Source organism: Delphinapterus leucas, unplaced genomic scaffold (assembly GCF_059928025.1).
Source record: "Delphinapterus leucas isolate spDelLeu-1000000601 "Yukka" unplaced genomic scaffold, BTC_Dleu_Yukka2 spDelLeu_asBTCV2_sq60, whole genome shotgun sequence".
NCBI classification, from domain to species: Eukaryota; Metazoa; Chordata; class Mammalia; order Artiodactyla; family Monodontidae; genus Delphinapterus; species Delphinapterus leucas.
Window position 1 is genome coordinate 598,668 of NW_028322269.1, and position 27,262 is coordinate 625,929.

The window sequence follows — 27,262 nt, forward strand, 5'->3', positions numbered from 1 at the left end:
AAGACAAAAAATAGTGTTTTGTATTCTAAGAGAGACAAAGTCCAGTGTGTCATATGAAAGGAAAGTGATGGTGTAAAACGTGCTTAATAGCAGAGTAGAAACCCTAACAGTCTCCTGACCTTCCTGATTGGAAGGGAAACTCTGAGTAGAGAGAGTATGCTCTACACTACTTCTTGTAAAGTTCCTTTAGATAATATGTAATAATTCTTACATGCTGGACCCAAAATGATGTTAGATATTTAGGAAATATTCAATATGATCAGTACTGAAAATTGTTAATCATTACGTTCCTAAGCCCTCAAGCAGCATCTCAATTTGTTGAGCTGAAAGCAATGAATGAAGTAAAACACTAAGTCTTTAATGGTAGCAACTTCCATGTGTTTATTTGTTTATCATCTCTTTTTAAAGAATAGATTATTTTAAACCTTAATTCTAAATCATGTGGCACATTTTGGGGGTGAGTCTTTGATCTTTGACTTGATAAGCTAAGGAATGGATAAGAACCCAGGAGAGTAGGAGAGGAATCTGTTTAAATCAGTGGCTGGATTAATTCAGATGGAGCTTATCAAGGTTTCCAGCCCAACTGTTAAAAAAACAAAAAAAGCCCCACTACTCTTTCTTTTTCTTCTTTGCAGTTTTACCAAACTTCCAGTAACAAAACAGGCAACATTTAGTGACCAGGAATATAAAAGTTGCCATGCATGCTAGCAGGAACCCAATCACATCCAAAGAATTGTACTGGTACCAGGTGAGGTTGTGGATGGCTGGCCGAAGGTGTTTGGCTCCTTTGTGGCGCATGATAAACTCAATCCAGAAGACTGCTCGGTCCAGGGGCTTCATAGGCTGATCATGGTGAATTCTTGATAACTTCATAGCATTCTCTTTATAGCTAAGGATTGAATAAATATGTAGATACTCACTTGAAAAATTTGTTAAGGACATGAAATACCTAAAATTTTTATATATTATCAAAGGTATATTACATAATTATTAATACATTATTTCATAAATATATCACTAAGGTCACAGAATGCACTTGAAAGTTTGTTTCCTCGAGATATTTCTAGATAAGGTGGTCTATCAGCTGGAATTCATTGGATGTTTCATAGTCTTAGTAATGATTGGAGGTAGGGGAAAAAATAATTTCTAATTGGAAGTAGAATTTTAAAAGTTCAGAAATAGGAATGTAGAATATGTAGGTTGAGAATATAGAATTTGATCTCATTTGCTGAGTATGGTATTGGGAACATGATAGTGACAGGAAGCAGCATTGAGGGGTAGGTCTATGAGAAAGGAACCCCTTCCCCTTCCCCCTCAACCTTCCCCAGGTTCTGTCTGGAGTGTTAGTGTTAACAAGAAGCTAGTCTTCAACAGTAGCAAGAAAGATTTCAGTCTGTGATCTTCATGGCCATGATATTTCAATTGAAAACAAAAAGCTTAATATGACCCTATGGGCAAGAAGTAGGGCCTGAGATTGAGTAGATGCTGGAAACTTTGCTTCAAGCAACAGAGGGATGCAAGTGCAGTGGTGAGAGGGAAAAATGGCAATAACTAGAACACTAACCCTTCTAATTTTAGTCAAGGAACAGAAGACCAGTCCCTGGTTTTGGTTTAAGTTTTTGAACGGCTGACTTAGAAAAAGGATTTCCTTGGGTTTGTGAAGGACATGAAGAAGGGAGGTTATTCTCCCACACTGAAGTGCAGTCACCATTGATGGAGAATACAGAACATTAAATTATAGAAAATAGTGGAACAGCATGTAGAAAGTTCTGAGGAAGATAATTGTGGCTAAAAAAAGAAAAAATTATACAAAGTCCTGTTGCTCTTTGGTTAAAAAAAAAATATACTACAGGCCTTTCTTAATACACAAGAATTTAAGGAGTAAATACCTCTGGATATATCTCAGGAAAACAAGGAAACAACAACAACAAAAGCTCCAAGACACAGAAACAAAATATTTGTCAGATAAAAAAATAATAAAATCGTTCAGGAATAGAAATACTGTAATAAAACATGAATTACATCAAGTCCATATAAACACCAAACTAATGCTAAACAATGTCGGAAATGTGGTCATGGACAAGATGCGTATGTTGTAAGCTTTGATAATGTTGTAATGATAATGCAGCTAACAGAAATTAACATGTGATGTTTAAGAGACATGGACTGGAAGTTGAGAATTGACTTCAAGTAAAAGTCATTCTATACTGACCAAAATTGGAAATATTTACAAAATAATTATTCTAATCTCTACTGTCAAAATTTGTTCATAGATTTATATGAAATTTTTAGTAAGAATTTATCTGATATTAAAGAAATATTTATCCAAAGCCTGGCAATACTCTTAATTTTAATGTTTTTTCCTCACAGAGTATATTTATTTGATTTTTATGAGAAAGAATAACATAATAAATATAATCATTCATCATTAGGAATTTATTTATCTATGATTACAGCTAATCTTCATGTTGTACAAAGTTCCCCACAATTTATTCACTGAAGTAAGTTTCAATTTACTGAAAGTTTGTAATTTTGTATAACATCTCTTCATTCCTCCAACTCCTAGCTCCTGGTAACCACCACTCTAGTATCTGTTTCTGTGCGTTTCACTTTTTATATACAAATATAAGTGCTATCATACAGTATTTTTCCTTCTCTGACTTATTTCATTTAGCATGATGCCATATTATCACAAATGGAAAGATTTCCTATTTTCTCTTTGCTGAATAATATTCCTTTATATACATATACCACATATTCTTTATCCTTTCATCCACTGACAGAAACTTAGGTTGTTTTCATATTTGGCTATTGTGAACAAGGCTGCAATGAACATGGGAGTGAAGATATCTCTTCCATATTCTGTTTTTATTCCCTTTAGATACATACCCAGAAGTAGGATTACTGGAGAGTGTAGTAGTTCTATTTTTAATCTTTTGAGGAGCCTCCATACTTCTTTTTTATAGTCACTGCACCATTTGCATTCCCACCAAGAGTGCACTAGAGTTCCCCATTCTTCATATCCTCACCAACACTTGTTATAACTTGTCTTTATTTTTTTTTAAATAGATCTTTACTGGAGTATAATTGCTTCACAATCTATGTTACTTTCTTTTGTACAACAAAGTGAATCAGCCAAATGCATACATATATCCCCATATCCCCTCCGTCTTGAGCCTCCCTCCCACCCTCCCTATCCCACCCCTCTAGGTCATCGCAAAGCACCAAGCTGATCACCCTGTGCTATGCTGCTGCTTCCTACTAGCTAATTATTTTACATTTCATAGTGTATATATGTCGCTGCTACTCTAACTTCACCCCAGCTTCCCCCTTCCCCACCGTGTCCTCAAGTTCATTCTCTATGTCTACATCTTTATTCCTGCCCTGCCACTAGGTTCATCAGTACCATTTTTTTAAATTCCATATATATGCGTTAGCATATGGTATTTGTTTTTCTCTTTCTGACTTATTTCACTCTGTGTGACAGATTCTAGGTCCAACCACCTCACTACATATAACTCAATTTTTTTTATGGCTGAGTAATATTCCATTGTATATATGTGCCACATCTTCTTTATCCATTCATCTGTCAATGGGCATTTAGGTTGCTTCCATGTCCTGGCTATTGTAAATAGTGCTGCAATGAATATTGTGGTACATATCTCTTTTTGAATTATGGTTTTCTCAGGGTATATGCCCAGGAGTGGCATTGCTGGGTCATATAGTAGTTCTATTTTTAGTTTTTAAAGGCATCTCCATACTATTCTCCATAGTGGTTGTATCAATTTACATTCCCATCAACAGTGCAAGAGGGTTCCCTTTTCACCACACCCTTTCCAGCGTTCATTGTTTCTAGATTTTCTGATAATGGCCATTATGACCAGTGTGAGGTGATACTTCATTGTAGTTTTGATTTTATCTCTAATAATTAGTGATGTCGAGCATCTTTTCATGTGTTTGTTGGCAATCTGTATGTCTTCTTTGGTGAAATGTCTATTTAGGTCTTCTGCCCATTTTTTAATTGGATTCTTTTTTGTTTTTTTTTTTTTTTGATATTGAGCTCCATGAGCTGTTTGTACATTTTGGAGATTAATCCTTTGTCCATTGCTTCATTTGCAAATATTTTCTCACATTCTGAAGGTTGTCCTTATGATCATACACCATGATCAAGTGGGATTTATCCCAGGGATGCAAGGATTCTTCAGTATATGCACATCAATCAATGTGATACACCATATTAACAAATTAAGGAATAAAAACCATATGATCATCTCCATAGATGCAGTAAAAGCTTTTGTTCAATACCCATTTATGAGAAAAACTCTCCAGAAAATGGGCATAGAGGGAACCTACTCAACGTAATAAAGGCCATATATGACAAACCCACAGCAAACATCACACTCAATGGTGAAAAACTGAAAGCGTTTCCTCTAAGATCAGGAACAAGACAAGGATGTCCACTCTCACCACTCTTATTCAGCATAGTTTTGGAGGTCCTAGCCACAGAAATCAGAGAAGAAAAAGACATAAGAGGAATACAAATTGGAAAAGAAGAAGTAAAACTGTCACTGTTTGCATATGACATGATACTATATATAGAAAATCCTATAGATGCCACCAGAAAACTACTAGAACTAATCAATGAATTTGGTAAGGTTGCAGGATACAAAATTAATGCACAGAAACCTCTGGCATTCCTATATTCTAACAACGAAAAATCAGAAAGAGAAATTAAGGAAACAATCCCATTTACCATTGCAACAAAAAGAATAAAATACCTAGGAATAAACCTACCTAAGGAGGTGAAAGACTTTTACTCAGAAAACTATAAAACTCTGATGAAAGAAATCAAAGACGACATAAACAGATGGAGAAATATACCATGTTCTTGGATTGGATGAATCAGTATTGTGAAAATGACTATACTACCCAAAGCAATCTACAGATTCAATGCAATCCTTATCAAACTAATGGCATTCTTCACAGAATTAGAACAAAAATTTTTACAATTTGTATGGAAACACAAAAGACCCCGAATAGCCAAAGCAATTTTCAGAAAGAAAAACGGAGCTGGAGGAATCAGGTTCCCAGACTTCCAACTATACTACAAAGCTACAGTAATCAAGACAGTATGGTACTGGCACAAAAACAGAAATATAGGTCAATGGTACAGGATAGAAAGCCCAGAGATAGACCCATGCACATATGGTCACCTAATTTATGACAAAGGAGGCAAGAACATACAATGGAGAAAAGACAGTCTCTTCAATAAATGGTGCTGGGAAAACTGGACAGCTACATGTAAAAGAATGAAATTAGAACACTACCTAACACCATACACAAAAATAAACTTCAAGTGGATTAAAGACCAGACACTCAAATGTAAGACCAGACACTATAAAATTCTTAGAGGAAAACGTAGGAACTCCTTGACATAAACTGCAGCAAGATCTTTTTTGACCCACCTCCTAGAGTAATGAAAATAAAAACAAAAATAAACAAATGGGACCTAATGAAACTTAAAAGCTTTTGCACAGCAAAGGAAACAATAAACAAGATGAAAAGACAATATACCTTGTCTTTTGATGGTGGCCATTCTACCAGGTGTGAGATGATACTTTATTAAGGTTTGGATTTGCATTTCCTGATGCTTAGTGACATCAAACTGCTTTTCATGTACGTGTTAGCCATTTGTGTGTCTTCTTTGGACAAGTATCTATTCAGTAACTCTGCTTTATAAGAGTTCTTTATATGTTTTGTATATTAACCTCTTATCAGATATGTACTTTGCAAGTATTTTCTTCCATTTTGCCAGTTGCTTTTCATTTTGTGGATCATTTATTTTGCTGTGCAGAAGCTTTTAAGTTTGATGTAGTCCCACTTGTTGATTTTTGCATTTGTTCATTGTGTTGTTTGTGTCATACCTAAAATATTGTTGGCAAAACCCTTGTCAAGGAATTTTTCCCCTTTGTTTTCTTCTGGGAGTTTCATGGTTTCAGGTTATGTTTTAGTATTTAATCCATTTCTAGTCAATGATTCTAAGTGATGGAACATGGAGTTCCAAATTTCATTCTTCTGCATATGATTATCAATTTACCCCAGTACCATTTAATGAAGAGACAACCATTTTCCTATTGATTATTCTTGGCTCTTTTTTCAAATATTATTCAACTTTGTATATGAAGGTTTGTTTCAGTGCTCTCAATCCTGTCCTTTGGTCTATGTGTCTATTTTTATGCCAATACCATACTTTTAAATTTACTATAGCTTTGCAGTATAGTTTGAAGTAGGAAGTGGGATGCCTTCAGCTTCATTCTTCTTTCTCAGGACTTCTTTGGCTATTTGAGATATTTTGTGGCTTCATACAAATTTAGGATTGGTTTTTCTACTTCTGTGCCCCAAAAGGCTTTAGAAGCTGGTCACTCAGTTCACTCTTCCCTTCCTGGTGAGGAACTCTTTCTAGCTGGGAATTTCTCTGTTGGTGCTGAGCAATGCTGGCCTGGGGATGGGATGATGCAGGCATAAATAAGCTGTCTTCACTGTTATTGTGTGATTATTCTTAGAGTTTTTTTGTTCCACATTGTTGCTAAAATTTCTTAAGTGAACTTTAGAGCTCTCCCAGAGATATTTTTGTTCATGGATAGTGTCTAATTGTTGATCTTTGTCAGGGGACAGGGAGGCTGGGGTCTTCTATGTCTCCACTTGGAGCTCTCAATTTTACTTCATTGACTTTCTCTTGAAATATTTTTAATTAAAAAGTAACATGATCCCATTTTTATAAGATTATTTTTCTTTTCTATTTATAAATTAGCACAAGGAAATAGCTGAGGTAATATTTCTACTGGTAATTGGTTATAGCTACATGAGGAGAGTTAAGTGGGTTTTCATTTTTATCTCCTTATGTTTTTGTCATATTGCCTGAATTCTTTATAATGGTAATATCTGCAATTTTAAAGAAATAAACAACAAACACTATTAATAAAAATAATAATATTTAGTAATAGCTTAGTTTATTTAAATAAATTTAGTATTTCTTTGAGATTGTACGTTGTTGCCCAGTAATCTATTGCCCAGGTGAATCTAAATGCATTCATAAAATTTGAAAGGTATAAGTCAATCATATTTAATGTTAGCCAGCCCCTGGTGATTATGTAAAAGTAATCAATTTAGTAGAATAAAACAATTTACTCCTTTTAAAATACTGATGCTTCTCAGAAAAGAATATATTCTATACTCACGAAGGGCTGTTAATAACTGCTTTCAAAGTGTTAAGCAGATCGGAACTTGTCATTCTTTGCAAGTCTACTTCAACAGCTGCCCCTTTGGCTTTTATACGAGCAATATTATCATGCTGATCACCAAACAGAGGAATTCCCACCATAGGGACCCCATGGTAAATAGCTTCATAGATCCCATTGGTTCCACAGTGAGTAATAAAAGCTCTGGTTTGGGGATGACCTAAAAAGAAAAAAATATATATCATTATTCTATGTTGTAAGAGTTTCAGAAACAGAAAATCATGACACCTGTATAAATAATTCAATTATGGAGCATCTTCTATATAATTCTGTGCCATGAGGCCATATGTAAATGCCTATAAACTCTAAAGAAAGCAGCAATTGATTATTCCATGCTAAGCAGCAACTAGTGATTCCAGCAATTAAGTGATCCCATAAGCCTCTGAAAGGTTTGCACAGAGTTAAATGATGAAAAATACTTGCCTTTGGACAAGTTTTTGGGGTGAGAATTCTTTAGTAAACAGGACTGAGGGATTTAAGAAAAAAACGCTTCTGTGGTTGGGGAAGGGGGGTAATATGTGCAGGGTTTCAATGTGAGAATGGCTAGAAAGATAGATGAGGGCAAGGTCATGAGGTTTCTGTTTAGGAAAATGGAATTTGCCCTTTATTTTGAGTAATATGGAACCATTTATAACATTATAGTTGGTGAAATGGTTTATCAGATTTTTTTCAAATAGTTATAGTGAGAAAAAGAGAAGAGAGGTGGGAGAAGATGGATACAGAGTCAGGATGATGCTGAAATATTGTATACAAAAGTTAATGAGAGCCTGATCTAAAGGTACTTTCCTTGACTCTGATTCTGAGGAGGGAGATTGTATCATAAATGTGAGAATTATAAATTCCATATTTATGTTAGAACTTAACAAAGATTCTATCCTTGACCAAAGTCTAGTCAAACTCCTCTGAACTCTTTTCTCAACTAGGCCCTGATTTGGGGGTTTATTTGTTTATCTCTGCATTGCCCAATTTTAGCAAGCATCCTACTAAGTCAGTTTAGCGAGACTCTTCCAACCTGATATCTGATCACCCTATGTAGTTGTTGCTTCATACTTCACCATCCTCCAAGTGATGTTTGCCTTCAGCAAGAATCTGATTCAGGCAGTTTTGCCAGGGTACCCACTTGGCCCTGAGGTTTCCTTAGTAATCTTCCATCCAGTGACACCCCCTACTCTGAACTTTGCCTACAAATTTCCCACTTTTCCTTTTTGCACTCAGAGTTGAGCCCAATCTCTCTGACTTACTGTAGAAGTCTATTGCAGTAGTAGCTATATGTATCATGATGGTTTTGAATAATGTGTGCCTTACAGTCTTTATCAAGTGCCATTTATAATTTTTTCTTTAGCAAGCTCCACAAGAAATGTGAAGAAGACATCAAGGGTTTTTTGTTGTTGTTGTTTATTCCTTATTTTGAATAGAAATTTGTTGGATTTATTTGTTATTGAGTAATCATTCAGATTATCTCTCATTCACTTCCATTTAATTTTGCTTCTCTTTGGTCTTACCAAGAAGATCATTCTGTGGAATCCACTCATATAGTCGGGTATTGGCTCCTAAAGTTTCTGGTTTCTTTCCTGTGTATCTCCATAGGACCTGTTAAGATAAATGCCTTTACTCTAGAAAATTTTTAGAATCACATCCTATCAGAAGGAAGCAACTGACTTAGAATTAATCTGGTTCGGTGCCTCCAGGTAATACACAAGCAAACTGAGGCCTGAAGTGATTAAGTAATGAATGTTTTTAAACCATTGACGCTATAACCATGTTTACAAATGCTTGTAATAATCCTAATCGATAGGCTATCATCATCAGGTTAATTCTTACTTAGGAGATGAAGAAAAAAGATAACCTGTACCTGAAATAATTACATAGTGGTGTTACTAAGCCATTCTGGTAAAGAGGATTTTTGAAACAGTTTTCAGAGGCAAAGGGGAGAGATGTTATTTACCTCACTAAGAAACTGTTAGTGCTTTGACCTTCGTTATATATATATATATGTATGTGTGTGTGTGTATATATATATATATATATATATACACACACACACATTAATATAGAATCAAGCATTGCCTTTTTTAATTATAGTAAAATATACATAATGATATTTATCATTTTAAAGTATTGTAAGTATAGAATTTGGTGGCATTAAATACATCTATAATGTTTGTAACCATAAGCACTATCTATACCCCAGATATTTTCACCTTCCCTAACATAGACTCTGTACCATTAAGCAATAACTAACTCCCTATTTCCTCCACTCCCTAGCCCCTGGTAAAGTACATTCTACTTCATGTCTCTTTGAATTTGACTACTCTAGACATGTGATATAAGTGGAATCATACAGTATTTGCCCTTTTCCCACTTAACATTATTTCACTTAGCATTGTCTTCAAGGTCATGCATGTTGTACCATGCCAGAATTTCCTTTCTTTTTAAGGCTGAATAATATTCTGTTTTGTGTGTATATCACATTTTCTTTATCCACTCATTTACTATTGTGAATAATGTTGCTGTGAACATTGGTGTGCAAGTATTTGTTTGAGCCCCGATTTCAATTCTTTTGGCTATATAGCCAGGATTAGAATTATTGGGTTATATGATAGCTCCGTGTTTAATTTTCTGACGAACCACAAAAATGTTTTCCAGAGAAGATGCATGATTTTGCTCTCCTACTAGCAGTGCAGGAGGTCTCATTTCTCCATTAACACTTGTATTTTTTTTTTTTAATAATAGCTGTCCTATGTGAAGTGGTATCTCTTTGTTCTTTGATTTGCATTTCCCTAATGATTAACGATGTTGAGCATCTTTTCATATACTTTTTGACCACTTGTATACCTTCTTTGGAGAAATGTCTATTCAAGTACTTTCCCCTTTTTCAATTGGGTTTTTGTTGCTGTTGTTGAGCTGTAGGAGTTCTTTATGTATTGTGCATGTTAATTCCTTGTCAGCGATATGATTTGCAAAGATTTTCTCCCAATCTGTACATTGTATTTTACTTTCTTGATAGTATCTTTTGATGCACAAAAGTTCTGCATTTGATGTAGTCCAATTTATTTATTTATTTTTTAACTTTTTTTGCTTATGCTTTGGTGTTATATCTATGAAATCATGACATAATCCAATGTGATAAAGTTTTCCCTGAGAATTTTCTTGGGAAAGTGTTACAGTTTTACTGCTAAAGTTTGTCTCTGATCCATTTTCAGTTAACTTTTGCATATGGTGTAGGGTAAGGATCCAACTTCAGTCTTTTGCATGTGGATATCAAGATTTTTTCAGCATTATTTGTTGAGAAGAGACTGTCCTTTCCCCCAATTGAATGGTCTTGCACTCTTGTTGAAAATCAATTGACCATATATATGAGGATTAATTTCTGCATTTTCTTCTGTTCCATTGGGTTATATGCCTGTCCTTCTTCCAGTACAACAGTGTTAATTTACTGTAGGTATTATAGCATATTTCTAATTTCAATGTTTATAAATGTGACTCCTTTAACTTTGTTGTTTTTCAAGATTTTTTTGTCTGATTGTAGTTCTTATAGTTCCATATGAGGTTGAGGATTGGATTACTCATTTCTATAAAAAAGGCTGTTAGAGTTTTGATAGGCATTGCATTAATCTGTAGATTGCTTTGTATAGTATTGACTTCTTAACCATGTTAAGCGTTCCTATCTATGAACATGGGATGACTTTCCAAGTATTTAGGTATTCTTTAATTTCTTGCAGCAATAATGTTTTTTGGTTTTCAGCAGCAAATATTTTACTTCCTTAATTAGGTTCATTCTTAAGTATTTGTTTTGTTGTTCTTGTAAATGGAATTTTAAAAATTTCATGTTCAGTGTGTTCACTGACATTTATATAAACAAAACTGATTTTTGTATGTTAATCTTGTATTCTGCACTTTTGTTAAGTTTGGTAATTAGTTCTAGTAGCTTTTTCTGAATTCTTGAGATTTTCTATGCATAAGATCATGTCATCTGCAAATACACATTGTTTTACCTCTCTCTTTCCAATTTGGATGCCTTTCATTTCTTTTTCCTCTATAATCCCCATGCTAAAACTTCTAGTATAAGGTTATATAACAGCAGTGAAACAATACATCCTTGTATTGTTCCTGATCTTAGTTTCCACCATTGAGTATGATATTAGCTGTGGGTTTTTCAGAAATACCCTGTATAATTTTGAGGGCTTTTCCTTCTATTCCTAGTTTCTTGAGAGTTTTTATCAGCAGAGAATGTTGGATTTTCTCGACTTCCTTTTCTGTGTAAGTTGAAATGATCATTTGATAGTGTTTTTATTTCCCCTTCATTATAATCATGTAATGTATTACATTGATTTACTTTTGGTAAATCAATGAATGTAATATTTATTTACTTTGCATAAATAGCATAAATACTATTTTACTACGGTGAATACTCTTTTCAACATTCTAGCGGATCTGATCTTCAAATATTTTCTTGAGTATTTTAATATCTATATTTAGAAATGATCATGGTCCATAATTTTATTCTTGTGTGATGTCTTTATCTGGCTTTTGTAACAGGGAACATCTGGCCTCATAGAGTAATTTATTGTTTCCTTCTTTCCACATTTTTTGAATATTTGAAAAGGATTACCTTAATTATTCAATTCCTTAAACATTTGGTAGAATTTACCATTGATGTTATCTGACCCTGATTTTTCCTTTTTGGCAGGTCTTTGATTACTAATTCAGTCTCTTAATTTGATATAGGTCTGTTGAAGTAATCTGTTTCTTTTTTAGTCAGTGTAAGTAAATAGAGTTTTTCAAAGCATTTATCCACTTCTTCTAGATTGTCTAATTTTTGTTGTGCAACTTTTCATAATATCCTCTTTTATCTTCCAGTTTTATGAGATATGATTGACATACAGCACTGTGTAAGTATAATGTGTACAGCATTATGATTCTACTCACATACATTATGAAATGATTCTCACAGCAGGTATAACATTAAAGAAATTTAAAAAAAAGTTTCTTGACATGAAAACTCTTAGGATTTACTCTCTTAGCAATTTTCACATATAAAGTACAGCAGTGTTACCTAAATTTATGATGTATATTGCATCTCTAGTACTTATTTATCTTATAACTGGAAGTTTGAACCTTTTAACCACCTTCTTCCAATTGTCCCTTCCCCAATCCCCTGACTCTGATAACCACAAATCTGATCTGTTTTTCTGTGAGTTTGTTTGTTTCTTTTTTGTTTTTGAAGTAAAACTGACCTACAACACTATGATAGTATCTGTTACACAACATAGTGATTTGGTATTTCTATATGTGTCAAAATGATTATCATGATAAGTCTAGTTGAAACATGTGAAGATATTACATAGTTATTGTCCATGTTCCTCACACTGTACTTAGCAAAATAAATACAAATATATGTAAAATACTTGATTAAGTTGCTGATCTCTTAAGATTAAATGCATTTTAAACAACCTTGCCTTTTTACTTCCCTCACCACACTTACTGTTTTTGACATCATATTTTAAATCTTTTTGTTTTGTGTATCCCTTAACTAGTTATTGTGAGTATACATGATTGTATAATTTTGTCTTTTAGCCTTCCTTCTAGCTTAATACATGGCTGATTTACTGACTTTGCAGTATATTTGCCTTTACCAATGAGATTTTTCCTTTTGCAATTTTTATGTTTCTAGTTGTGGGCTTTTCTTTCTCACTTAGAGAAGTCCCCTTAACTTTTCTTGTAAACCTAGTTTGGTGGTGCTGAACTCTCTTAGCTTTTGGTTGCTTGTAAAACTTTTGAACTCTCCATCAAATCTGAATGAGAGCCTTACTGGGTAGAGTGTTCTTGGTTGTAAGTTTTCCCCTTTCATTATTTAAAATATATCCTGCCACTCCCTTCAGGCCTGCAGTGTTTCTGCTGACTAGTCAGCTTTTAGCCTTATGGGAGTTTCCTTGTACTTAACTTGTTCCTTTTTCCTTGGGCTTTTAAAATTCTCTCTTTATGTTTTATTTTTGCTGTTTCATTACAACATGTCTTGGTGTGGTCTTCTTTGGGTTCATTCTATTTGGGATTGTCTCTGCTTGGATGACCATTTCCTTTCCCAAGTTAGAGAAGTTTTCAGCTATTATGGCTTCATTACTTTTTTTTTTTTGAAGAGTTCACATATTAACAGGTTTAATGTTTTAATATAACTCCCTCACCAATTCTCTTTGTATCAAAATTTCAACTTGGGGTCTACAAGCTATGGGTGACTAATTTTCCAGTTCACAGTAATGCTAAAGATTTTTTTTTTCTTTTAATCTTTATTGGAGTATAATTGCTTTACAATGGTGTGTTAGTTTCTGCTTTATAACAAAGTGAATTAGCTATACATATACATAGATACCCATATCTCCTCCCTCTTGCATCTCCCTCCCATCCTCCCTATCCCACCCTTCTAGGTGGTCACAAAGCACTGAGCTGATCTCCCTGTGCTATGTGGCTGCTTCCCACTAGCTATTTTACATTTGGTAGTGTAAATATGTCCATGCCACTCTCTCACTTCGTCCCAGCTTACCTTTCCTCCTCCCCATGTCCTCAAGTCCATTCTCTACATCTGTGTCTTTATTCCTGTCCTGCCCTTAGGTTCTTCAAAACCATTTTTTCTTTTTTTAGATTCCATATATATGTTAGCATATGGTATTTGTTTTTCTCTTTCTGTCTTACTTCACTCTATATGACAGACTCTAGGTCCATCCACCTCACTACAAATAACTCAATTTTGTTTCTTTTTATGTATATATGTGCCACATCTTCTTTATCCATTCATCTGTCGATGGACACTTAGGTAGCTTCCATGTCCTGGCTATTGTAAACAGAGCTGCAAAGAACATTGTGGTACATGACTCTTTTTTTTTTTTTTAATTTTTGTATTTAATTTAATTAATTTTTTTATACAGCAGGTTCTCATTAGTTATCCATTTTATACATATTAGTGTATATATGTCAATCTCAATTCATCACAGCACTCCCCTCCACCACTTTCTCCGCTTGGTGTCCATACATTTGTTCTCTACGTCTGTGTCTCTATTGCTGCCCTGCAAACTGGTTCATCTGTACCATTTTTCTAGGTTCCACATTTATGCTTTAATATACAACATTAGTTTTTCTCTTTCTGACTCACTTCACTCTGTATGACAGTCTCTAGGTCCATCCACCTCACTACAAATAACTCAATTTCTTTACTTTTTATGGCTGAGTAATATTCCATTGTATATGTATACAACATCTTCTTTATCCATTAATCTGTCGATGGGCATTTAGGTTGCTTCCATGACCTGGCTATTGTAAATAGTGCTGCAATGAACACTGGGGTGCATGTATCTTTTTGAATTATGGTTTCCTTTGGGTATATGCCCAGTAGTGGGATTGCTGTGTCATATGGTAATTCTATTTTTAGTTTTTTAAGGAACTTCCATACTGTTATCCATAGTGGCTGTATCAATTTACATTCCCACCAACAGTGCGAGAGGGTTCCCTTTTCTCCACACCCTATCCAACATTTATTGTTTGTAGATTTTTTGATGATGGTCATTCTGACCTGTGTGAGGTGACATCTCATTGTAGTTTTGATTTGCATTTCTCTAATGATTAGTGATGTTGAGCATCTTTTCATGTGTTTGTTAGCCATCTTTATATCTTTGGAGAAATGTCTATTTAGATCTTCTGCCCATTTTGGATTGGGTTTTTTGTTTTTTTGATATTGAGCTGCATGAGCTGCTTGTAAATTTTGGAGATTAATCCTTTGTCAGTTTCTTCAAATACAAATATTTTCTTCCAGACTGAAGGTTGTCTTTTCATCTTGTTTATGGTGTCCTTTGCTGTGCAAAAGATTTTAAGTTTCATTAGGTCCCATTTGTTTATTTTTATTTCCATTTCTCTAGGAGGTGGGTCAAAAACCATCTTGCTGTGATTTATGTCAGAGTGCTGTGCCTATGTTTTCCTCTAAGAGTTTTACAGTGTCTGGCCTTACATTTAGGTCTTTAATTCATTTTGAGTTTAGTTTTGTGTATGGTGTTAGGGAGTGTTCTAATTTCATTCTTTTACATATAGCTGTCCAGTTCTCACAGCACCACTTATTGAAGAGTCTGTGTTTCCCCCATTGTATGTTCTTACCTCTTTTATCAAAGATAAGGTGACGAGGGGCTTCCCTGGTGGCGCAGTGGTTGAGAGTCCGCCTGCCTATGCAGGGGACATGGGTTCGTGCCCTGGTCCTGGAGGATCCCGCGTGCCGCGGAGCGGCTGGGCCCGTGAGCCATGGCCACTGGGCCTGCACGTCCGGAGCCTGTGCTCCACAACGGGAGAGGCCACAACAGTGAGAGGCCCGTGTACTGGAAAAAAAAAAAGATAAGGTGACCATATGTGCGTGGGTTTACCTCTGGGCTTTCTATCCTGTCCCATTGATCTATATTTGTTTTTGTGCCAGTACCATACTGTCTTGATTACTGTAGCTTTGTAGTATAGTCTAAAGTCCAGGAGCCTGACTTCTCCAGCTGTTTTTCTTTCTCAAGATTGCTTTAGCTATTCAGGGTCTTTTGTGTTTCCATACAAATTGTGAAATTTTTTTGTTCTAGGTCTGTGAAAAATGCCATTGATAGCTTGATAGGGATTTCATTGAATCTATAGATTGCTTTGTCTAGTATAGTCATTTTCACAATGTCGATTCTTCCAATCCAAGAACATGGTATATCTCTCCATCTTTTTTTTTTTTTTCCTGTTCAGCTTCAGTGTTTTCCAGTACTTTATCTTTCAGCTCACTGCTCTCTTTGTCTGTATCATCTAATCTGCTATTGATTCCTTCTAGTATATTTTTCATTTCATTTTTTCTATTATTCATCTCCATTTTATTCTTCTTTATATTTTCTAACTCTTTGTTAAAAACTTCTAACTTCTCACTCTGTTCATCTAATCTTCTCCTGAGTTCTTTGAACATCTTTACAGTCATTACATTGCACTCTCTATCAAGTAGATTGTTATGTGCACTTCACTTAGTTCTTTTTTTAGGGTTTCATATTGTTGCTTCATTTGGAACATATTCCTCTGTCACCTTATTTCATCTAATTTGCTGATTTTTTTTTTATATATATCTGGTAGGTTGGTTACATTGCCTGACATTGGAGAAGTGACCTTTTGCAGGAGACATCCTATGTGTCCAAGCACTGCACTCTCCTCTAGTAATGAGAGCTACATGCTGTAGGGCAGCTCCAATTTGGGCTTCATGGGATCTTCTGTGTTGTGTGTTGACTACTATGAGCCCTTGGCTCTTCTGAAAGTAATCCCCACTCACCTTCAAAGCCAGTGTTCTGAAGGCCTGACTTCCTGGTGCAGGAGATGTGTGCTGGGGAGCCCAATGTTTGGCTCAAACTGTTCACACCTTGGAAACAACCTCTGCTAATTTGCTCACTTGGAAATACGAATCTTTTTTTTTACAGATGACTTTTGTTTTATTTTATTTTAATTTTTATTGGGGTATAGTTGACTTACAATGTTGTGTTAGTTTCATGTGTACAGCAAAGTGAATCTGTTATGCGTATACATATATCCATTCTTTTTAAAATTCTTTTTTCATATAGGCCATTACAGAGTATTGAGTAGAATTCCATGTGTTATGCAGTAGGTCCTTATTAGTTATCTATTTTATATATAGTAATGTATATGTGTCAGTCTCAGTCTTCCAATTTATCCCTCCCCCACTCTTACCCCCCGTAACCATAAGTTTATTTTCTACATCTGTAACTCTATTTCAGTTTTGTATTGGGTTGGCCAAAAAGTTCTTTTGGGTTTTTCCATAACATTGTATGAAAAACCCAAAAGAACTTTTTGGCCAAGCCAATAGATAAGTTAACTTGAAGCCTTTTTTTAGATTCCACATGTAAACGATATCATATGATATTTGTCTTTCTCTGACTCAATTCACTCAGTATGCCAATCTCCAGGTCCAACCATGTTGCTGCAAATGGCATTATTTTGTTCTTATTTTGGTTCTTTGTTCTTTTCTCTTAACCATACTGCTTCTCCATCACTCCTATCTGGCTCATTGTGGTTCCTTCTTTATATCTTTAGTTGTAGAAGATCTTTTCTGCTCATCTTCTTTTTCTCATCAGTAGTTCCTCTGCAAATCAGAGCTATTTTTGTGTGCCTGTGAGAAGAGGTGAGATTGGGGTTTTCCTACTCTTCCATCTTGGACACAGCTCCATCATATCCTCTGATAATATTTTAATCTCTGTACAGCCATTAGTAATCTCCCTAGGTTCATTTCTGATTTTAATTATTTGCATATACTCGATTTTTCCTCTTTGCGAATCTAGCTAAAGTTTTGATAATTTCCCTGACTTTTTCAGAGAACCAGCCTTTGGTTTTATTGATTTTCTCTGTTTTTTGTTTTGTTTATCTCTGTTCTAGTCTTTATTAGTTCTTTCCTTCTGCTAGCTTTTGGTTTAGTTTGTCCTCTTTTTATAGTTCTTTAAAATATAAGATTAGGTAATTGATTTTAGATCATTATTCTTTTTCAATGTAGGTACTTGCAGCTATAAATTTCTCTCTGAACTCTGCTTTCTCTGCATCTCTTGCTTTGGTCTCTTGTGTTTTCATTCAGTTAAACAAACATTTTCATATTACTTTTGTAACGTATTCTTTGACCTATTGATAGTTAACTGCAATAGCATAAAAACATGTGCTCCTTTATAGATCCATCCAGCTTTTTATATAATTGATGACATAAATTACATACATATACATACTGTTTCTAATTACATAGATCAATAATTGTTTTTATAAATTTTTATTTTAATCATTGAAAAATTTTTTTTGTTTTGTTTTTGTTTTTTTTTGCGGTACACAGGCCTCCCACTGTTGTGGCCTCTCCTGTTGCGGAGCACAGGCTCCGGATGCACAGGTTCAGCGGCCATGGCTCACAGGTCCAGCCACTCCGCAGCATGTGGGATCTTCCCAGGCCGGGACATGAACCTGTGTCCCCTGCATCGGCAGGTGGACTCTCAACCACTGCGCCACCAGGGAAGCCCAAGAAAAAATTTTAATAAATGGAGTTACAACAAAAATAACAATAATATTAGTTTTTATTATTGCCTTTACTGCAATTTTACCTCACTGTAGATCTTTATTTCTTCTTATGGTTTTGTGTCACTGTTTAGCAAACTTTCATTTCAACAAGAAGTATTCCCTTTTGCATTTTTTACAGGGAAAGTCTAGTGTTAATGATGTCCCTCAACTTTTGTTTATCTGGGAATGTCTTAATTTCTACTCTTTAAAAAAATTTTTTTAAGGCCACACTGTGTGGCATGTGGGATCTTAGTTCCCCACCACGGATCAAACCCATGGCCCTTGCATTGGGAGGGTGGAGTCTTAAATACTGGACCACCAGGGAAGTCTCTACTTCATTATTGAAGGACATTTTGCCTGATATAAAACTCTCAGTTAACAAGTTTGTATTTCAGCACTTTGAATTTATCAATCCACTGCCTTTTGGCCTCCAGTGTTTCTGATGAGAAATTGCCTGATCACTTTATTGAAGATATCTTTTAGGTGATGAATTCTTTCTCTTGTTTCTTTCAATAGTCACTCATTATCTTTGTTTTTCACCAACTTGAATATAATGTGTCTTGGTGTAGGTGTCTTTGAGTTTATCCAACTTGAAGTTCACTAAGCTTCTTGGATTTGTAAATTTATGTATTTTATTAAATTGGGACTATGTTAAGCCATTATTTCTTTAAATATTCTTTCTGCCCATTCTGCCCATTTCTGTCTTTCTGGGACTCCCACAATGTGTATGCTCATTCACAGGATGGTGTCCCACAAGTCCCTTAGGCTTTGTTCATTTTTCTTCATTCATTTTTCTTCCTTGAACTCGATAATTTCAAATATCCTTTCTTCAAGTTTGCTGATGTTTTTGCCTGCTCATGTCTGGTTTTGAACCCCTGAGGTGAACTTTTCATTATAGTTATTGTAATTTTTAACCTCTGGAATTTCTTTTTGATTCTTTTTAAAAATAATTTCTTTCTCATTATCAATATTTCCTTTTGTTCCTCCATCATTTTATTCTCTTTATCATTGTCTTCCCTTAGTTCTTTGTACATCTTTAAAAATGTGGTTTTAAAGGCTTTTTCTAGTAATTCCAAAATCCAGGCTCCCTCAAGAATGGTTTCTCTCAGTTTATTTTGTTTCTTTGATTGGGCCATACTTTCATCTATCTTTGTATGCCTTGTGATATTTTTCGAGTATTGTACATTTGCTTTTTATAATGTTCTATCTTCAGAAATCAGATTTGCCCCTTGTTAGAGGTTGATTTTGTTGTTGCTGTTGTTGAAGTGTTTCTCTTTGCTAGAAATCAGGGTGAGGTTAAAGTTTTAGGTCTTCTCAGGTATTTTATGAGCCAGTGTTTTTCTCTGGACATGCACATAATTTTGTAAATTCCACTATTTGTGAGGTTGTTTTTTTTAAATGTCTAATTCTCCCAAATGGAGAAAAAAGTAAAAAGAAAAAAAAAAAAGCTTATCCTTTAAAACACCTGGAAGTTGCTTCTTCTAATGAATGTTGAAACAACTGTGCCCAGCTTCTGTGCATATACCTCAATGACCATGGGCAGTAATCAGCAATTAGAATGCAGAACCACAGTATTTGGAGGATAAGGTCTTATTGTCTACTGGTTCCACCAAATTACACCAGGAATGCAGGCATGTTGGCTGGCATGGGACAGAGTGATGAAGACTTTGAAGATGCTGCTATTCTAAAAGGATGACATTGACTAAAATTAACCACAGTTCCCACTCAGTTTTTCCACTGTGAGTTGCAAGTGCTCAGTTAGAGTCCAGAGTTCCAATATAGTTACTTCAGACAGTTTTTGCTAGTACAATTTTGTTTAGGTAGAGAGACAGGTCTTAGTGCTTCCTAGTGTACCCTGGTTTCACCCCTAAACATTGTATTTTAATGCAATTGAAAGTTTAATATTTTTATGAAGATGGAATTTAGATTAAATATTTAGATGGGTGCTGCTTCCACAAAACAATTATTGAAAGTAATTTGGTTATGAATACAATAATTATTGTGAGCATTTGTAACTTAAATTTACATGCAATTTTCTATTTTAACTAAATGTAGGGGAAAAAAGTGTTCATGGTGGTTAAAAACAATGCCACTCAGTTATAACCTAGAATGGTATAAATAAAAAGTTATAATTTTGGGGAACTTCAAGGAGTGAACTGCATAAATCTTGTACTGTATTATTAAAGATTTTAGCTGTTTAAAATGAAGAGTATCTATTTAGGAGTATTCCAGGAATCTAAGTTGTCAATTCCAGGCTCAACCATGGCCTGGCACAAATCCATTAATTATAAGGAAATATAGTCCTAAGGCATCCAGTGAATTAAGGCTGTATTTTTGAATATCTATTCCTTTATTCTCCATCAAGGTAGTTGTAACTTGTGTATATGTCTCAGATTAAAAAATGAAGAAACAAACCAAAAAACTCAATAAACACCAAAAAACAATGTTAGATTACATGGAAGCCTTAAAACCTAGACACAAAGCTGACTGATTGTTTGACAGTAGTGAATGATTAAGTTTTAGGTCATTATTTAAAGAAAATTGTGCAATATGTTTTCCTGTTAGTAATGTCAGGTTTAAAGCAAGATAAGAATCAAATATCCTGTTTTACCATTTAATATTTTTTCTTTACAGTTCAGTTAAATTGACACTAACAATACCAATAACTTTTCCTACGTTTTTAAGCGCACTTTTAAGGATCTCTTCATGGAATTTAAAGAAGCTGTCACTGAAAAAGTAAGATTATCTGACCTTCTGAGGAATCTGGGCAAGGGCTGATGCAATCACACTAGACTTTTCTTCTGTGAGGTTTTTGATCATTGACCCCAGAGTAAACACCACAACTCCATGTTTTCCAGAGCTTTGAACAAACTCTTCTAACTCCTGTGAGGGAAATAGTCTTTGTTATATGAAAGTTGATATTTACAAGAATGTCACACACTTTTCTCAATATGCCTGAATTCTTAGAACACTTCTGTTTTTTCGTATGTTAACCATTTCAGTGTACAAAATATAACCTGAAATCACTGGTTATTAAGCAAATTAAAAATGATTTAAATGGAGGTTCCCTTCAGCATGATAGAGGGGGGTGTGTGTGTGTGTTTACAAATTATTGACTACATGTTATCTTCTACCAATTACAGAGCTCTTTACATGTATGATTTAACTTAGATATATGGGAATCTTAAGAGATATGTATACATTTACAGATGAGAAAGCTATCTCAGTAAGGTTAAGTAATTTGTCCAAGTCTACGCAGCAGTAGCTGGCAGAGCCAAATTTCTAGTTTAAGTTAAATAGTTCTGGTGCTTCACTTTATATTTAGTTTTGGATGCTAATAAGATTATCATTCATTTTTCTGCTGAATCACAGTCAGTATAATGACATACTTTTGGTATATTTACTTTTTTCTGTTTTCTAAATTTCAGTTTTCTTTTATTTTGGTTATATTTTCTCTTCGTATAAGCTTCCACAAACACATTTAGAAATGAGGTAGACATATAAATTCCTGACCATATAAGACATGCAGAAAGAACTATAATGAATACTCTGAGGTTAACAGTAATATAGTAGAAATATATGGCTTTCCATTAAAAATAAAAATATCATATCTAATTATAATGAAGTAAAAAGAAATCTTTTCATCCTATGTTGAACTAGTAACAAAACTAATTCAACCAAATAAGAGAAGATAAAAATGTGTAAGACTTAAAGTGGAAAGACAAGGAAGAAATTTATATTAAGGAATTAACTCACATGATTATGGAGTTTGGAAAGTTTAATCTGCAGAATAGGCCATAAGGCTGGAGACTCAGATAAGAGCCATTGCTCTAGTTCAAGTCTGAAGGCTGTCTACTGGCAGAATTCTTATTTTGCTTGGGAGTGTTCAGTCTTTTGTTCTATTCAGGTCTTCAACTAATTGGATGAGCCTCAGCCACATAATGGAGGGCAATTTGTTTACTCAAGGTCCACATATTTAAATGTTTATGTCATCCAAAAATACCCTCACAGAAACTTCCAGAGTGATGTTTGGCTAAATATCTGGGTACCTGGCCCAGGTAAATTGATGTATAAAATTAACTGTTACACTGTATTTATAGATGGATTGATATAATATGTAAAGCTATCAATCACTTCAAATTTATTTTCAATTATATCATCATATTCTTCAGATACTAGGAAATATTTTAAAAAGTATATAAAAATACATTTTCATAAATAATGAATAAACTTTGAAAAAGAAAAAGGAGTACTGGAGACTATTTCAATCCGATAATAATAAACAATACAAAATGAAATCTACTGACCTGCTAACAAAGTCAACAATAGAATAAAGTAGTGAGGCCAGAAAGAGAGCCATGAGTATGTGAAAGCCTCCTGTATGATAAGATGATATAATTCATTGGGATAATCAGTGAGAAAATATCACACTGAGTGGATGGTTTATTAACTGGTGGTACAATAATATGTTCATTATTCAGACAAAAAAGGGAGGTGAATATTTACCTCCTATCATGTATTAATTTTAAAAATCTGAATGGATTAAATGTATCATGTTAAAATATAATATTATACATTTAAAAATAAAATATAGGAGAATGTCTTTTTAACCTTAGTAAAGAGAAAAATATTTTAAATGAGATTTTTAAAAGTACAAATCATAATGTATAAAAAGATGGATTTGATTACATCAAATTTGGTACTTTATGTTTAAAAAAGGTAATTAGAGAAAATATTAACAAATATATGGAGTCATAGGAGAAGATATTTGCAATGGCTAGATCAAGGATTTATACCTAGATATTCTAAATGATGGAAAGAATTGATATTACTTGAAAAAAAAAGATTATCCAAAAATATACTAAATATATGAGTTTCACAAAGGGAAAATAAGGATAATTGATAAGTTTCTGAAACAATGTTCAACTTTGCTATAAATGGAGATTACAAATAAAATTCATCAGTGTGATATCCCTTTACCTCTGTGAAACTGACCCGTATTAGAAAATAGAATAATAATCAAGGTCTAGATAAAGTGTGGAAGTTGTAACCCCCTAAGCATTCCTGATACCAAAATTCTCTGCTACAGTCAGAATGAATGAAATGAATTTACAAATAGAAACTTGGATACATATGAAAAAAATTATATATACTAATAAGAATGAGAAAATGTGAATTATAGCATAACATCATTTATATAATTAAACAACTCAAATCATTTCTACATATAGTTTAAGGATACACAGTTATCTGTTTAAATTGAAATAAGATGATAAACATTAAATGCATTTGACTGGGTGCCCACTGGTTGTGGGGTAATGGAAGAGAAGAAGACAAAGAAAAAATGTAAGAAAAATTAATCAAAAGAGATGTTTGCCATGGGCTGATTATGGAGTGGAATGAACTGAGAGTATGATTAATACATTCTGTTGCCCTGAGATGCACAAAAAACAAATTCTGTAATTCCACAAACTTATGTTGTGGCATTCAAAATCAAACTGACATTTTTATCATGTTGTAGTGCGAGGGAAATTTTTCACTCCTCTCCCCAACGTTTTCGTATGTCTTCCTTACAAGAAAGAGATGAAAGTCTGAGTCTTACTGCAGATCCCTAGTTGGGTCACATTCACTAGAGGATTGTTGTGCTGAGAGTTATAAGAACACACATACATGATTAACTGTGATTCTCCCTCTATTTCTTCAGTAGATGGGGCTAAAGTTTAAGAAGAAAAGACCATGTTCCAAAGATACTGGCACAAAAACAGAAATATAGATCAATGGAACAGGATATAAAGCCCAGAGATAAACCCACGCACCTATGGTCAACTAATCTATGACATAGGAGGCAAGAATATACAATGGAGAAAAGACAGCCTCTTCAATAACTGGTGCTGAGAAAACTGGACAGCTACATGTAAAAGAATGAAATTAGAACACTCCCTTACACCATACACAAAAATAAACTCAAAATGGATTAAAGACCTAAATGTAAGACCGGACAACATAAAACTCTTAGAAGAAAACATAGGCAGAACACTCTTTGACATAAATCACAGCAAGATCTTTTTGACCCACCTTTTAGAGTAATGGAAATAAAAACAAAAATAAACAAATGGGACCTAATGAAAGTTAAAAGCTTTTGCACAGCAAGGGAAACCATAAAAAGACAAAAATACAACCCTCAGAATGGAAGAAAATATTTGTAAATGAATCAACAAAGGATTAATCTCCAAAATATACAAACAGCTCATGCAGCTCAATATCAAAAAAACAAACAACCCAATCCAAAAATGGGCAGAAGACCTAAATAGACATTTATCCAAAGAAGATATACAGATGACCAAAAAACACATGAAAAGCTACTCAACATCACTAATTATTAGAGAAACGCAAATCAAAATTTCAATGATGTATCACCTCAGACCAGTCAGAATGGCCATCATCAAAAAATCTACAAACAATAAATGCTGGAGAGGATGTGGAGAAAAGGGAACCCTCTTGCACTGTTGGTGAGAATGTAAATTGATACAACCACTATGGAGAACACTATGGAGGTTCCTTAAAAAGCTAAAAATAGAATTACCATATGACCCAGCAATCCCACTACTGGGCATAAACCCAGAGAAAACCAAAATTCAAAAAGACACATGTATCCCAATGTTCTTTGTGGCACCATTTACAATAGCCAGGTAATGGAAGCAACCTAAATGCCCATCAACAGATGAATAGATAAAGAAGATGTGGTACATATAGACAATGGAATATTACTCAGCCATAAAAAGGAACGAAACTGGGTCATTTGTAGAAATGTGCATGGACCTAGAGATTGTCATACAGAGTGAAGTTAAATCAGAAAGAGAAAAATATCACACATTAACACATGTATGTGGAATCTAGAAAAATGGTACAGATGAACTTGTTTGCATGGTAGAAATAGAACACAGATGTAGAGAACAAATGTATGGACAACCAGGGAGGAAAGGGGGGTGGGATAAATCGGGAGATTGGGATTGACATATATACACTAATATGTAAAAAATAGATAACTAGTGAGAACTTGATGTATAGCACAGGGAACTCCACTTCACTGTACAGTAGAAACTAACACAGCATTGTAAAGCAAGTATACCCTAGTAAAAAAAAATAAAAATAATAAAATATTTTTTAAAAGTTCAATTTTTAAAAAAAGTGTACTTGTCTTTATGTCTTTATTCTATACTTTCATCTATTTCTCTAATGTCAATGGTCAGGTTTTCAGGAATAACCCCTCTTCACAGAAGCCTTGGGCATCTAGTTTATAGTATTTTGATCCACCCCAAGTTCTGTTTTTCACTCTGGGTGATGTAATGCTCACAAAAAGCAGCCAGTAAAAAGTCATGAGTTCTTATTCCTTGACTACTAATGTGAGACTACTGCTTATGGAAAAGGCAAATCTATGGAGAAAGTTAAAAAAAATGGTGATTTCCAGAGATTTAGGGGCAGGGAAGGATGAAGAAGTGGAGCACAGGGAATTTTTAGGACAGTGGAGAGTCTGTATGACAGTATAAGGGTAGATACATGTCATTATGTATTATCAAAATATAGAACGTACAACACAAAGAGTTAACATTTTTGTATGCAGTGGACATTGGTTGAAATTAACATGAATGTTGGTTCATAAAATGTAACAAATGTGCTGCAGGAGTGTGGGATATTGATGGTTGGGGAAGCTGTGCATGGGAGGGGGCAAGAGATAGGTGGAACTCTCTGTACTTTGTGCTCCATTTTGCTGTGAATGTGTCTCTAAAAATAGTCTATTAATTTAAAAAACCATAAATACTACATAAATCTGTTCCCTGAGATTAAACCAATGTATTTGGTAGATGCTTGCTAGACACTGCATTGTACCACATTCAACATATGCAAATATGAACAAATCATTTTCCCTCACAACTGTTCCCCTTTCCTTCTTCTCCTCATAAATGATAATATTCTCTACTAAATTGCCTGTACAAAAAATAAATAAAGAAATGTAAAGAAATGACATGTACAAAGAAACAAAAAGCCAAGGATTAATTCTGGAACTCTCTTCCTTAATCTCTAGCCTATCAGAAAATCTTATTGACTTTCTTTGTAAATACTTCCTAAACCTCTCCATTTATACTCAAAATTGTTATCATATTGTAGTTTGGATCTCTACAATGGCTTGCAGGAACTATTGCACTTCTATCTCAGCTCATTTCCCTCCTTTAAATCTTGCTCCATTCCAAACAATTCAATAGATAATATTTATGAAAGGGTAAGTTGTATCATGTTACTGCTTAAAAAGTATACATTGATCATTCATTGACCTTAAATTTGAAGTAAAGAATACTTAGTATTGCCCATTTGTTTATTATAACCTATCCTCCGATCATCTCTCCAGGCTAATTTCTCTCCTCTATTCAAACCAAACAGGTCACCATTACTGAACTTATGCCAGGATTTTGGGTGGGCCATCCATCTCTATTTGATCTTTTCTCAGACTATTATAATTTCCCTACTATGTCCAGCTTTTAGACTAGGTTATGCAAAATAACTTTCAGCTCCAAAATCTCAGTGGCCTAAAACAACACCTTATTGTTACCAAGTCCAAGCTCGCTATGCTCACTGCAGGACTGCCCAATGAACTGAAGACGAGGTGCTGAGGCAAGGAATATGACTTTATTCAGAAAGCCGGCAAACTGAGAAGATGGCAGGCTAAAGTCTCAAAATAACCATCTTATCGGGGTTTGGATGCTAGTTTCTTTTATAGAGCAAAGTGTGTGTGGGGGAGATGAGGAAGTAAAGTAAAAAGGCCATAAGTTTTGCAAATATCACCTGGAACGGCCAGCCTCGGGGAGGGGATGTGTTAATTTCTTCTTTCT

The 27,262-nt window shown here is 34.4% G+C and overlaps 1 protein-coding gene across 1 annotated transcript in view; it reads right to left on the reverse strand.

The window, feature by feature from the left end:
- Window positions 1-475: 475 nt before the first annotated feature.
- LOC111168126 (UDP-glucuronosyltransferase 2C1-like) overlaps window positions 476-27,262 on the reverse strand; it is a 34,442-nt gene continuing 7,655 nt past the window's right edge. Inside the window, exons 3-6 of the mRNA XM_030760121.2 lie at window positions 21,129-21,260; window positions 8,801-8,888; window positions 7,239-7,458; window positions 476-889 (exon numbers count right to left, since the gene is read on the reverse strand). Of these exons, the coding sequence (XP_030615981.2) occupies window positions 610-889; window positions 7,239-7,458; window positions 8,801-8,888; window positions 21,129-21,260 (720 nt within the window). The 3' untranslated portion in view covers window positions 476-609. The remainder of the gene's footprint in view (window positions 890-7,238; window positions 7,459-8,800; window positions 8,889-21,128; window positions 21,261-27,262) is intronic.